General features: G+C 39.0%; 1 protein-coding gene across 1 annotated transcript in view; it reads right to left on the reverse strand.

Annotated features, from left to right (window-relative positions):
* LOC109409278 (uncharacterized) overlaps window positions 1–12,089 on the reverse strand; it is a 59,981-nt gene that overhangs the window by 23,100 nt on the left and 24,792 nt on the right. The window contains exons 2-3 of the mRNA XM_062847882.1: window positions 5,328–5,400; window positions 4,857–5,264 (exon numbers count right to left, since the gene is read on the reverse strand). Of these exons, the coding sequence (XP_062703866.1) occupies window positions 4,857–5,264; window positions 5,328–5,392 (473 nt within the window). The 5' untranslated portion in view covers window positions 5,393–5,400. The remainder of the gene's footprint in view (window positions 1–4,856; window positions 5,265–5,327; window positions 5,401–12,089) is intronic.

Below are 12,089 nucleotides of genomic sequence, written 5' to 3' on the forward strand. Positions count from 1 at the left end.
TGCACCATGTACAAAACGCTAATAAGACCGGTGGTCCTCTACGGGCACGAGACATGGACCATGCTCGAGGAGGACCTGCAAGCACTCGGAGTTTTCGAGCGACGCGTGCTAAGGACGATCTTCGGCGGTGTGTAGGAGAACGGTGTGTGGCGGAGAAGGATGAACCACGAGCTCGCTGCACTTTACGGCGAACCTAGCATCCAGAAGCCGCTAAGAAGGCTTTGCAAGAATGCCGGTTGACACAAGAAGGCGTAGAGCGCAGAGAGCACGATGGGCGGTCCAGGTGGAGCGTGACCTGGCGAGCATTGGGCGCGACCGAGGATGGAGAGCGGCAGCCACAAATCGAGTATTGTGGCGTACTATTGTTGATTATGTCTTGTCTTAAATGTGATGTTGAACAAATAAATGTATGTATGTACGATGTCTGACGTTGCCTTAGTGGGACCAAAATGAATGCTACGATGCACGTGAAAGACACGTCTGGACAGTTACTGACCGACCCGGCTGACCAGTTGAAACGCTGGTTCGAGCACTTTGGAAACCTTTTTAAGTGTCAACACGTCAGCATGATCCGCCAAGGGTTCGAAGCATCACCCGTGTCAACACCGAAGCTCCATCAGTTCAGGAGATAGAAACAGCCATCCGTAGCATGAAATCGAACAGAGCCTCAGGGGTCGATCGCATATCAGCTGAGATGCTCAAAGCTGACCCCATAAAATATGCACAACTGCTGCATCAATTATTTTGCAACATATGGGAAACCGCGACATTTCCAGCCGACTGGATGCAAGGCATCTTAGTAAAGGTACTCAAAAAGGGTGACCTGACTGTATGCGATAATTGGCTGGGGGCAGCCCATTACCATAAGCCACCTAAATGACTTCGAATTGGCTGATGACGTTGCTCTCCTAGTTCAACGGCGCTCTGATATGCAGAGCCTATACCATCAACGTCAAAAAGACCAAGTCGTTGGATGTAAACACGGTCAACCCTTTCAGCTTTACGGTAACTGGGCAATCAGTGGAGAATATTTTAAGCTTCCAATATCGTGGTAGCCAAATGGCGGCCGAGGCTGCTTTTGCGAGATTAAGAAATGTATGAAAAAAACAAGCAGATCAGTCGACGCACCAAAATCCGAATTTTTAACTCGAACGTGAAATCTGAGCTACTATACGCCAGTGAAACCTGGTGTGTATCAGTGGAGAACACTCAACGGCTGCAGGTCTTCATCAATAGATGCCTGCGGTATATAATTTGTGCATGGTGGCCTCACAATCGGATCTCCAACGTGGAGCTCCATCGTCGAGCACTAGCTCAAGAGGTATTAAACTAAAACGTGCAGGTAAGAGCCCTAACGACGAGGCGACTCTCCAGTGTAAAAACCTGGATGAGATCACCGACGCACAGTGGCTGATTTCGTGATTTTAGCGCGCTTAATTAATAGCTTTTTAATTATGGCGTTTAGCGTCATGGTGTCTTCGAAAAAGTTTTTCACTATCACAAGGAGCTTCTATTCAACTATTGTGGCAAATGATCGATCTCCCTAAAAGTGAGATTGAAAATTATATTTTTGAATTTTTGAAGATACAAGGTTGACGTCTTCACAAAAGTTGTAAAAAAATGTTGTTTGAAGCAATTTTGTCGAAGACGCCAAGTTTGTAACTCCGTTACTTTTCAAGATACGTTACGTTTTTTAGCATCAGCCCCTTGAAAAGGGTTTTTTCGCAATAATTTTCTAATAATTGATTCTACATTTTTCACACATTTTAAGTGTGTGTGAATGTACCGTCGTTGGGGGTGAGAATGGGTCAAAAAAGGATACTCAAAGTCTTTTTGTTAAATAACAAATGCAATTAAAGTCGGAATAACTTTTTATTTGGTATGTATACTCTTCTACGTGGTAATAATAGTTTAGCAAGAAAGTATCACATTATATGAATTGCTTACTAAATTACAAATGATTGAAAATTGACCCAATATCACCCCTTAGAGGGGGTGAGAATGGGTCAAAGTTTTCGAAATCGCCGATCTAAGAATATAAGTTAATTTTATTGATCATATATAGTAAACCTACTTAAAATACAATGTAACCATGACGAATAAAATCTTAGGTAGTTATAAAAGATGATTAATCCACCTAAAAGGGCTAATACAACCGAAATAATGATTGAAATTTGATAAATAACGTTTATGCAATTCAGTATCATAATTTCTATTTTATATAACTCATTTTGGTATCATAATGGACAATTTTTTCGAACTGGTTCATTATGCAACTGAAATGAGTTGCATAATGAAAAATAGTTGCATAATGTTCATAATGCAACTCATTTGGGTTGCATTATGAATATTATGCAACTCAAATGAGTTGTATAATGAAAAAAATCATTGCATAAAATTTTGTATGGAACTTGTTGCAAAACTCGATTTTTTCAGCACTCTTCGTATTTATCTAACTCGGCAAGTCTCGTTGGATAAATGTACGACTCGTGCTGAAAAAATCAACTTTTTGCAACTCGTTACATAAATAACTATTTTATGTTTTTGAATTTTGAAATTATTCTGAAATTTTTGTTCGGATTTTAATTGTCCAGCATAATCGTAAAACTTACTATGCAATATAATGTTCCGTAATTTTCATTACCACAGATCATCCAAATCAGAAAAAAACCTGATGATGATACAGTGGGGTGAGTTCAAATTGTATTTTATTAATGAATTTTTATTATGAGTAATTTCAGCCTGAGGCTGGTTTATCCCCAAAGTCAGAGATTTTCGAAAAACAATCTCATTGTAATCCATAGAAAAGTCCATAGAAAAGATAGCCAAGATATTCTCCACTCTGGGCAAGACATCCCTGCAGGAATAGCCAGCCAAATTTCCGAATAACTTTAACTAATTGCTGAATGAATTACTGGAATACTTTTGGAAAAAATGCTGAAGGAATGATTGATGCCGACATATTCAGTGGATTTTCTCCAGGAAGCATGACCCTCTAGAATTTTGCAAATCAGTAAAGCAATATATATAACTGATTTAAATATTATTATTATTACTACTTTATTGCAGAGATTTTCAGCACTAGGAAAAATTTCGTTATTAGAGATCATCCTTAAATTACGTCACACGCTATGTCTGAACTAGAAGATTATAAAATTCTAATGTAGGATCTTGTACCATTTGGGCAGGTGTACCTATTTTTGGCGCTATAACTAAGTCAATTTCAAACCGATTGATTTGAATTTTTGTACTGAGTTAGATACTGTACGTGCCTAAATCTATACAAAAATTCAAATCAATCGGTTTGAAATTGACTTAGCTGCAGCAGCAAGTGCCCAAAATAGATACACCTGCCAAAATGGAACAAGACCCTACATCATGTTTCTTTCCACAGAACATCAGAATTCATGCTATATTATCATATGTGGAAGCTTTTAAAATATTTAATCGGGAAAATTTTGATTTTTTTCATCTTTTTGGCTGTTTTTCATACAAATTTGCATGAAATTCTCATTTTCGGTTCATTTCTCTACCATACAAAATGTATGGAAAAATTTTCACCGATACAATATATTGAAACCTTCTGCAAATGAAAATATAGCTTGAATACTGATGTTTGGTGGAAAGAAACCCGATGTACATTCAATTCTTATAATCTGCTGGTTCGGACATGGCGTGCGTCACGCATCAATTTTCCATTTTCAACCTCCCTCCCCCCTATGTCACACTTTTTGTAAGAGACCTCTGAAAATTTTGTATGAGTCGTCTCACTTTGCTATCCCCCTCTCATCTCTCTTCAAAGCGTGACATAATTTATAAACGTTCCCTTACAAAAGATTGATCATAGGGCCTCGCATGTTTATTTTAACTAGAGGCTCCTGGTGTTAAAAAATATTAATAACTATAGTCAAATTAAGCTTACTATGAGCATTTTTGAAGCAAAAGGTAAAGTTTCATGTAATTAATTGGTGATTTGTTAGATAAAATATAAAACACACAATAAATTTCAACGAGTAGAGTAGTAAATATATTTCGCATTACAGGTATGGGTTAGTACTACACAACTACTTCTTATTTTTCTAATACATACACGTTGCAATTCTACACAGGTCACGAATGAGTTTTGAGAACAATCTTAGTTATTGACAGTTTCCAATGTCCTTGAAGTGCTGTGCAAATGATGAACCGTATAAGCATGAACAGGCTCCTCCACCAAGCAGGAATGAGTGAAAAGCATCAGTTTTCGACTAAGCATTTTTGAAAGCGATTGAACAAATTTGTGCAAAATCTAACACGTTATTTAAACTAGTAACTATCTAAAAAATGTCGAAAATCAATACTTTAAGCCGCACCGAAATGCCGTCTAAAGTGAATGTCACTGTATCACAACCATGAAGTATATACATCCACGGAATCGCGTTAGGCATTAACAGTTAGCATATTAAACAAGTGAGGAGATATTTACCTTTTCGTATTTTTTTTTGCGTCTGGGTTCAAAATGGCAAAAAATCAACTGCGATCTTCCGAAACTTTCACCATAGAACTTCACGTTTCACCATTTTCAAGATTTTGTTTGTCTATCACTGCCAATTCATAAGATTTTTTTCAATCTGGTCGTTTCTCTTGTTCCCTGTTTTCTGCACTATCCGACGAGGTCTGAACGCTCCTTCAAGAGCCGAAAAAACGCGACAATGACAATTCACTTCGAAGAAGACAGAGTTCATATTTAACGAATGATTGTGCAGTATTAAAAATAGACTCGTACATTGAGCCCCGAATGAAAATTAATAAAAAAAAATAGAGAATTTGTATGGGTGCATAATGAAGCAGGAAATTAGGCAATCAAATCCACTTACTCGGTGTCCCGTTTGCCTCGTTGCTGGGTCGCTGGCTTCGCCTGGGTATAGTCTTCATCTTCATAGTCGTAGTTGTTGCACTTGTCAGTGACTCGCCAAGGGATGCTCACATTTTGGGCCGGATCATTCGAGACCAGATCCTGGAACAGCCGCCCAAAGCTCTTGTGGATGTCGGTGAATGTGAGCCGACTGTTTTGGAAACCCATTACGTTCATCAACTCATCTCTGGTGGTACCACCGGAACCGAGCAGCAGCAACGACAGAGCACCAGCTATGCTCACCGGGGAGAATATTTCCGTTTTGCTCTTCGGGTTGGCAATGGCCAGACTGATCTTCTGGGCCAAATTGGTGACACTTTGGGACACTTCAGCGAGATTTTCCGGCGTTGCCCCTACCGTGGGGTCTGAGCTGTAACGTTAGGGAACGGAATAAGCTTTGGAATCTTCTCAATCTGCTCTAGGTGCCACTTACCCTTGCGCTTGGCAGTGTGAAACTATTGCTAAAACAACTAATCCTATGGGCGCAAGTAAACGCATGTTGAGTCCTGCGAATGAAACAAACCGTCGATTAATGGAGCGATCAACACACTCAAGCTTGCAAAACGGTTGAAGCGCGGTTGAACTAAACTGCGTTGTATTATGCAGATAATTCGTAACACTAAATATGGTTTTTCTCAGCGAATGCCCATGCGGATGGGGGTATTTCCCGAAGTGAATCTCATCTGTAAAATAAAACAGGTTTCGGATCGAGAAACACCTCTGATTCGATAAAAATGAGAATGATCGGATCGTGAGTAGCGATTCTACACTTGACCGTGTCCCGATGGAACGAAACATTCGTAAACTGTTCGAAATGTAGACTCAGCGATTTTAAGATTTGAACAATAGTTGTGGTATAAATTCATGATTTAATATATCCACAACTTAGAGACAGTTTTATCATGATAGACGGGGAAACTTAGATCCACATTATTTATTCATCCTGAAAGAACAGACAATAATGCAACCCTTGGCACCTAGGAGCAGCCGACGATTAGCAAGTGCAACCTATTGGGTATTGAAATTAAAAAAAAATATTACCTAAATCTGCCTAAAAAGATTTAGAATATGAAATGATCTCATTAATGTCAAAGCATCTAGTAATAGAAGAATTATCGTAGCAAGATTCAAAAAATGAATGTAACTCAAGCAGTTCTTGAATAACCTAGAACACTTACCCGGATAAAAACTGACCATAGGGTGTTTGGTGAAAACCATTCCTGCACCATACAGTGTACCAGCTACAATAAAGTGTATTGTAATGAAATGGTTCGCTATACTATACAATTACATTGGATTTTTATGTAACAATATATCATACTGTTTTTCTTATGTTTGAACCATTCACTTTTCTGAAACATTATTTTTTCGTGAATTTTTAATTATTTATTCAGTTTAAGATTTTTTCCGTGCTTTGTATTGTTGATGTTTGTGACTTTTTTGATGCGATGGAAAGGAAAGAGAAAAAAGTGAATAAGTTGAAACATCAATTTAAAGTCAATAACAAGTTTAAATCAGTGGTAAACCAGATGTCCTAAGAACTGCAGGTCCAAACAGGGTTCCAAGAGATATGGCGGGCTAGGTGTGTAGGGTGCGATGAGAGAAATACGAATGTAGGCCAACCCGGAAAGATACAGGTCAGAATACCGTAAATCAGTGGATGAGTTCAACACTATTCTTTCGGTATTGGCATTTAGGGGAGTTTCCTCCTCTTCTCTCAAGTGAACTTGCGAGAACCACAATCGAATCAAATGCGATTGACAAACTTTAACTTTGACGTGGAGCCATCTTTAACATATGGACTGGACCAGTCTTGTAAACATTCGACACTACCTCCATTTCGATGCCGCAGTCGGGTGTCAGCTTGCTCTGTTACATTCATGCGCTACCGTTACCTCTTACACACAACACGAGCGGTAGGACGAAGATCAATAAATATAGAAAAGGGCCAAATCAATGTCGTCTGACACGATGACATTTGTCTAATTCTAGCTTTTCGCATGGATTTCAGCCAATTCCGATTATGAATTATTTTATTATTAGTTTATTCTTGTTTGTTGAATTGAATACAACACACATATGGCCATCACAGCTCTCATTGTGGAAGAAGACAGGAATAACAAAAGCCGAACCGTCTCCCGAAGATGCAATCGTGGTCAAGTGCATTCGTTTGACATTTTTGTTTCGTACGGTAGTTTGATTGCTTGAGTTGCGAATGTCGGAGACAAAGGCAGCCGAATATCGACGAAAAGGTGTAAATGACTGTGATCTCTAATAAGACTGGACTGGACTGAACACTGAAATGACTTCTAATATAGGTTCGTCTGCGGGTTCGCTTTTTAACCTAACTTATAATTGAATCGAACTTGACAGTTTTCTCATGAGTTGTTATGTATTTCAAACTTTAGTCAAACTAGTGCCTCAATATTGCAATAACGGTTAAGCACGCTGTAATTATACTTATGTATCTCGTCACCCACTTCATGCAACTACATTAGTGGTCTAATAACACTTAGCGCGCTCGGCATAGTTCCATTATGCCGCTCAAAGTGTTGCCACAAATAATGCTTAGTTTGCAAAACCCAGTTATCTGGCTGGTGGGACATGGGAGCCTAAGCTTCAACTGTTAATGCAATCAGAGACTACTTAGACGTGGGCGATCCTATATATGAAGAGTTATCGAAAACGCTCTGGAGAATTTCCAAAGGGAATTCTAATAAATCTAGTAAGCCTAAGGTGCCATTAACAGGAGGAGAATGACAAGATAATATAACAATATATGGTTTATGTAATGTAAAACAATACAATGTTACAAAAGAGAACCATTCCAAAACCATTTGATTAAATGTATAACCAGTAGTGAAATTACAATTAAAAACAATTCGTTTACTGTACATTTTATTGTTTTAAACCATTCATGTACCATACAATGTACGGTATATTTAAACCCACGTATCAGTACTTTGAACAATTCATTAACAATAAAATGTATGGTTTTGCAAAAAAATATATATGGAGAAAAATATTTTTTTATATTGTTACGATACTTAACAACCTGTATAATATATTGTTAAAATCTTATTTACAATTCACGGTATGGTGTCTACATTACATCTTATTGTTTTTGTATTTTTTTTTTATTTTAACAGTGGAGTCTATTGTAAAAATATGGTTCTAAATAATACTGTTACAATACAACGTTCGGTTTTTCTACTGTATTTTTTATTCGGGTAGCAACGTTGTGAAACATAAGGCATAATAGTTGTTTTCGTCACTTAACCTTTTATAAGGCAGTGGCAACTATATTGCCACCTAGATTTTTGAGAGTTTCTTTCGAACAAAAATTGTTTTGTACATGTTATCATGTATATAATCATTTCCATAATAGTACGCTTTGACAACTCTTCTAGTTTTCTCGGCCTTATAAAGGGTTAAACAAGCGTTTGAGTTAAAGAAGGCACAATAAAGGTTACTGGAATTTCTGGTGAAAATGAAAAGTGGGTTGGCACTGTAAAGGCTTGGTAATTCGCGCAATATACATCCCATTGAGATCACTAGCTTCTGTACAGCATCTCCTCCCCACCCTCCGCGTGGTATCGGCTGGAAACTACGAGCAAGATCGGGTACCTAATCAACCCCGGTGGGAACTTTGGTAGTAGGCTGACGGGGAAGGGGAAGGGGAGTTTGCTTCTGCAAACATAAGCGCCTGTTATCCACAACAGCGTTTGATCCCCATGTTAGGGGCGGCTGATCGACGTACGTGTGCCAGGGAAGGACTTTCAGCTCAACTGTGGTCCTCCGGAAAGTAGGGAATTGGTGTCCGGCCTTACGAGCCAGCCGTAAATAATAGAAATAGAAAATCAGCAACAGAATAATACGAACCGATAACAACGGCAACGACCCCAGCGAACAAAAAGGATTTGTAATTGGAGACTCGGTACGTGGAACTGCCGATCTCTCATGTTCATTGGGAGTACCCGCATACGCATGTGATGAACAACATGCGGAGGGCTCCTGCAATATGGAGCCAAAATGTTCCACTTGTGGCGAATCTCCTCTTCACGAGCTCAGTGCATGCCCAAAGTATGTAAAGCGTGAGAAATTCGATAAACTCCGTAAACAGCAATCCAGGCGATCTTATGCAGATATACTGAAAAAGATCGCCTCGGTAGCTGTTTTTTACGCTATCACTAGCAACAATATCTGCGCATTCCTGCCGGCAGATGATCAAGGCTCTGACGCTGAGGGAGGCGAGGAGTACAGTCAACGAAAAAAAAAGCGATCTATTGCAAAACGAAAACATGCAACAGCAAGTTTCTCAGAACGCTCCTGTTACTCAACCTGCTCAGTGAACCCCTCTGGCAACATCAAGAAGTAACGGAATTTCCCAAAACGTATCAACTCCAGGCTTTAAATTTTTTACTGGAGACTTTCCGTTACTTCCGGACGCATATTAATCCCCAGTTGCCCTAGTTTTTCGTTCAGAAAACCAACAAACTAGTCAGCAGGAGCGTCGACAGAATCCAGTCGACCATTCCGGAAAATTGACTCTTTCTGGATAAGTGAATATATTCTTTTTATAGAATTGATTTCCCCCCGATGAACGGCACTGAAATAGTTGTATGGCATGTTACTATACAAGGTAAAAGTTTCATCATAGTCAGTGTGTTTATACCGCCCAGCCCTAGCGTATCTCATAGAGATCTTGCGGCAATATGATATTAGACCGCTCAATATGTTCGAATTCACTATCATTAGATTGCACGTGGAATGTAATTCAGGTTTCCCATAGTAATGATCATCTGTCGATCAAAATTTCAGTTGCCAATGATTCGTGTCAAGCTCGCCAGATCGATGTCGCGTATGATCTCACAAAGCACCTCCAAGGGCTAGCAGTTGGTTAATACAGTCGAGACTCTTATAAGATCACTGGTCGGGGGGCGCAATAGGAATCCGCTTAATAGGAGACTAAGAGCTTATGGGATTTCGGCATTTTGGGGGTGTGGCCTATTATCTCGGGTGTGTTAAGAGTTAACGCAATACTTTCTTCGGCAAAGTTTTAGAGCTTGATAAGATCTACCATTTAGAACTTTGGTTCATATGATTAGTTGGCAATTTGGCCGCTAGAGGGACCATCAACAATCTGATGCTAAATTGCACTACGGGAACCATATCAGGTTGTCAAGCAAACGTTACGATATGCGACAGCTCAAGAACCTGATAATTTGGAAGGTAAGTGTCTTCGGGAAAGTTGTTGGGTACGCCAATAACTTACTGACGATGCGTTGCGAAGTTCGAAATTCCTCCACTGGGCGGCGCTAGTGAGCAAGTAAAATTTCAAAACCTCATATCTCAGAATCCCGATAACTTAGGAAGATGGTGTCTTCGGCAAAGTTGATCAGTATGACATAAACTTACATAAAAATAAACACTTGTTTCGCAATTCTGCCACTAGGCGGTGCTAGTGAACATGCAAATTTCAAAACCTCATATCGCAGAATCCTGATAACTTAGAAAGTTTTTGTCTTCGGCAAAGTTGATCAGTATGACATAAACTTACATAAAAATAAACACTTGTTTCAAAATTCTGCCACTAGGAGGCGCTAGTGAACTTCCAAATTTTAGAAATCTCATAGCTCAGAATTCTGATAGCTTAGGAAGTTGGTGTTTTCGGCAAAGTTGATCAGTATGACATAAACTTACATAAAAATAAACATTTGTTTCGCAATTCTGCCACTAGGCGGCGTTTACCGGGTTTTTTCCGTCTTTTTTCGACTTTTTTGGCGGTTTTTCGGCTTTGCATGTTTACTAGCGCCGCCTAGTGGCAGAATTGCGAAACAAGTGTTTATTTTTATGTAAGTTTATGTCACTCTGATCAACTTTCCCAAAGACATCAACTTTCTAAGTTATCAGGATTCTGAGCTATGAGATTTCTAAAATTTGTATGTTCACTAGCATCGCCTAGTGGCAGAATTGCGAAACAAGTGTTTATATTTATGTAAGTTTATGTCATTCTGATCAACTTTGCCAAAGATACCATCTTTCTAAGTTATCGGGGGGAGCGACACTAGTTTTGCTGAGCCGAAAACCCCCAAAAAAGTCGAAAAAATACGAAAAAAAGCAGTAAACGCCGCCTAGTGGCAGAATTTTGAAACAAGTGTTTATTTTTATGTAAGTTTATGTCATACTGATCAACTTTGCCGAAGACACCAACTTCCTATATTATCAGGATTCTGAGCTATGAGATTTCTAAAATTTGAAAGTTCACTAGCGCCTCCTAGTGGCAGAATTTTGAACCAAGTGTTTATTTTTATGTAAGTTCTTGTCATTCTGATCAACTTTTCCGAAGACACCAACTTTCTAAGTTATCGGGGGGAGCGACACTAGTTTTGCCAAGCCGAAAAACCGCCAAAAAAATCGAAAAAAGATGAAAAACCCGGTAAACGCCGCCTAGTGGCAGAATCGCGAAACAAGTGTTTATTTTTATGTTAGTTTAGGTTATACTGACCAACTTTGCCGAAGACACCAACTTCCTAAGTTATCAGAATTCTGAGCTATGAGATTTCTAAAATTTGCAAGTTCACTAGCGCCTCCTAGTGGCAGAATTTTGAACCAAGTGTTTATTTTTATGTAAGTTTATGTCATACTGATCAACTTTACCGAAGACACCAACTTCCTAAGTTATCAGGATTCTGAGCTTTGAGATTTTTAAAATTTGCAAGTTTACTAGCGCCTCCTAGTGGCAGAATTGCGAAACAAGTGTTTATTTTTATGTAAGTTCATGTCATTCTGATCAACTTTTCCGAAGACACCAACTTTCTAAGTTATCGGGGGGAGCGACACTAGTTTTGCCAAGCCGAAAAACCGCCAAAAAAAATCGAAAAAAGACGAAAAAAACCGGTAAACGCCGCCTAGTGGCAGAATTGCAAAACAAGTGTTTATTTTTATGTAAGTTTATGTTATACTGATCAACTTTGCCGAAGACACCAACTTTCTAAGTTATCAGGATTCTGCGATATGAGGTTTTGAAATTTGCATGTTCACTAGCGCCGCCTTGTGGCAGAATTGCGAAACAAGTGTTTATTTTTATGTAAGTTTATGTCATACTGATCAACTTTGCCGAAGACACCATCTTCCTAAGTTATCGGGATTCTGAGATATGAGGTTTTGAAATTTTACTTGCTCACTAGCGCCG

The sequence above is a fragment of the Aedes albopictus genome, chromosome 2 (assembly GCF_035046485.1).
Source record: "Aedes albopictus strain Foshan chromosome 2, AalbF5, whole genome shotgun sequence".
In the NCBI taxonomy this organism is placed as follows: domain Eukaryota; kingdom Metazoa; phylum Arthropoda; class Insecta; order Diptera; family Culicidae; genus Aedes; species Aedes albopictus.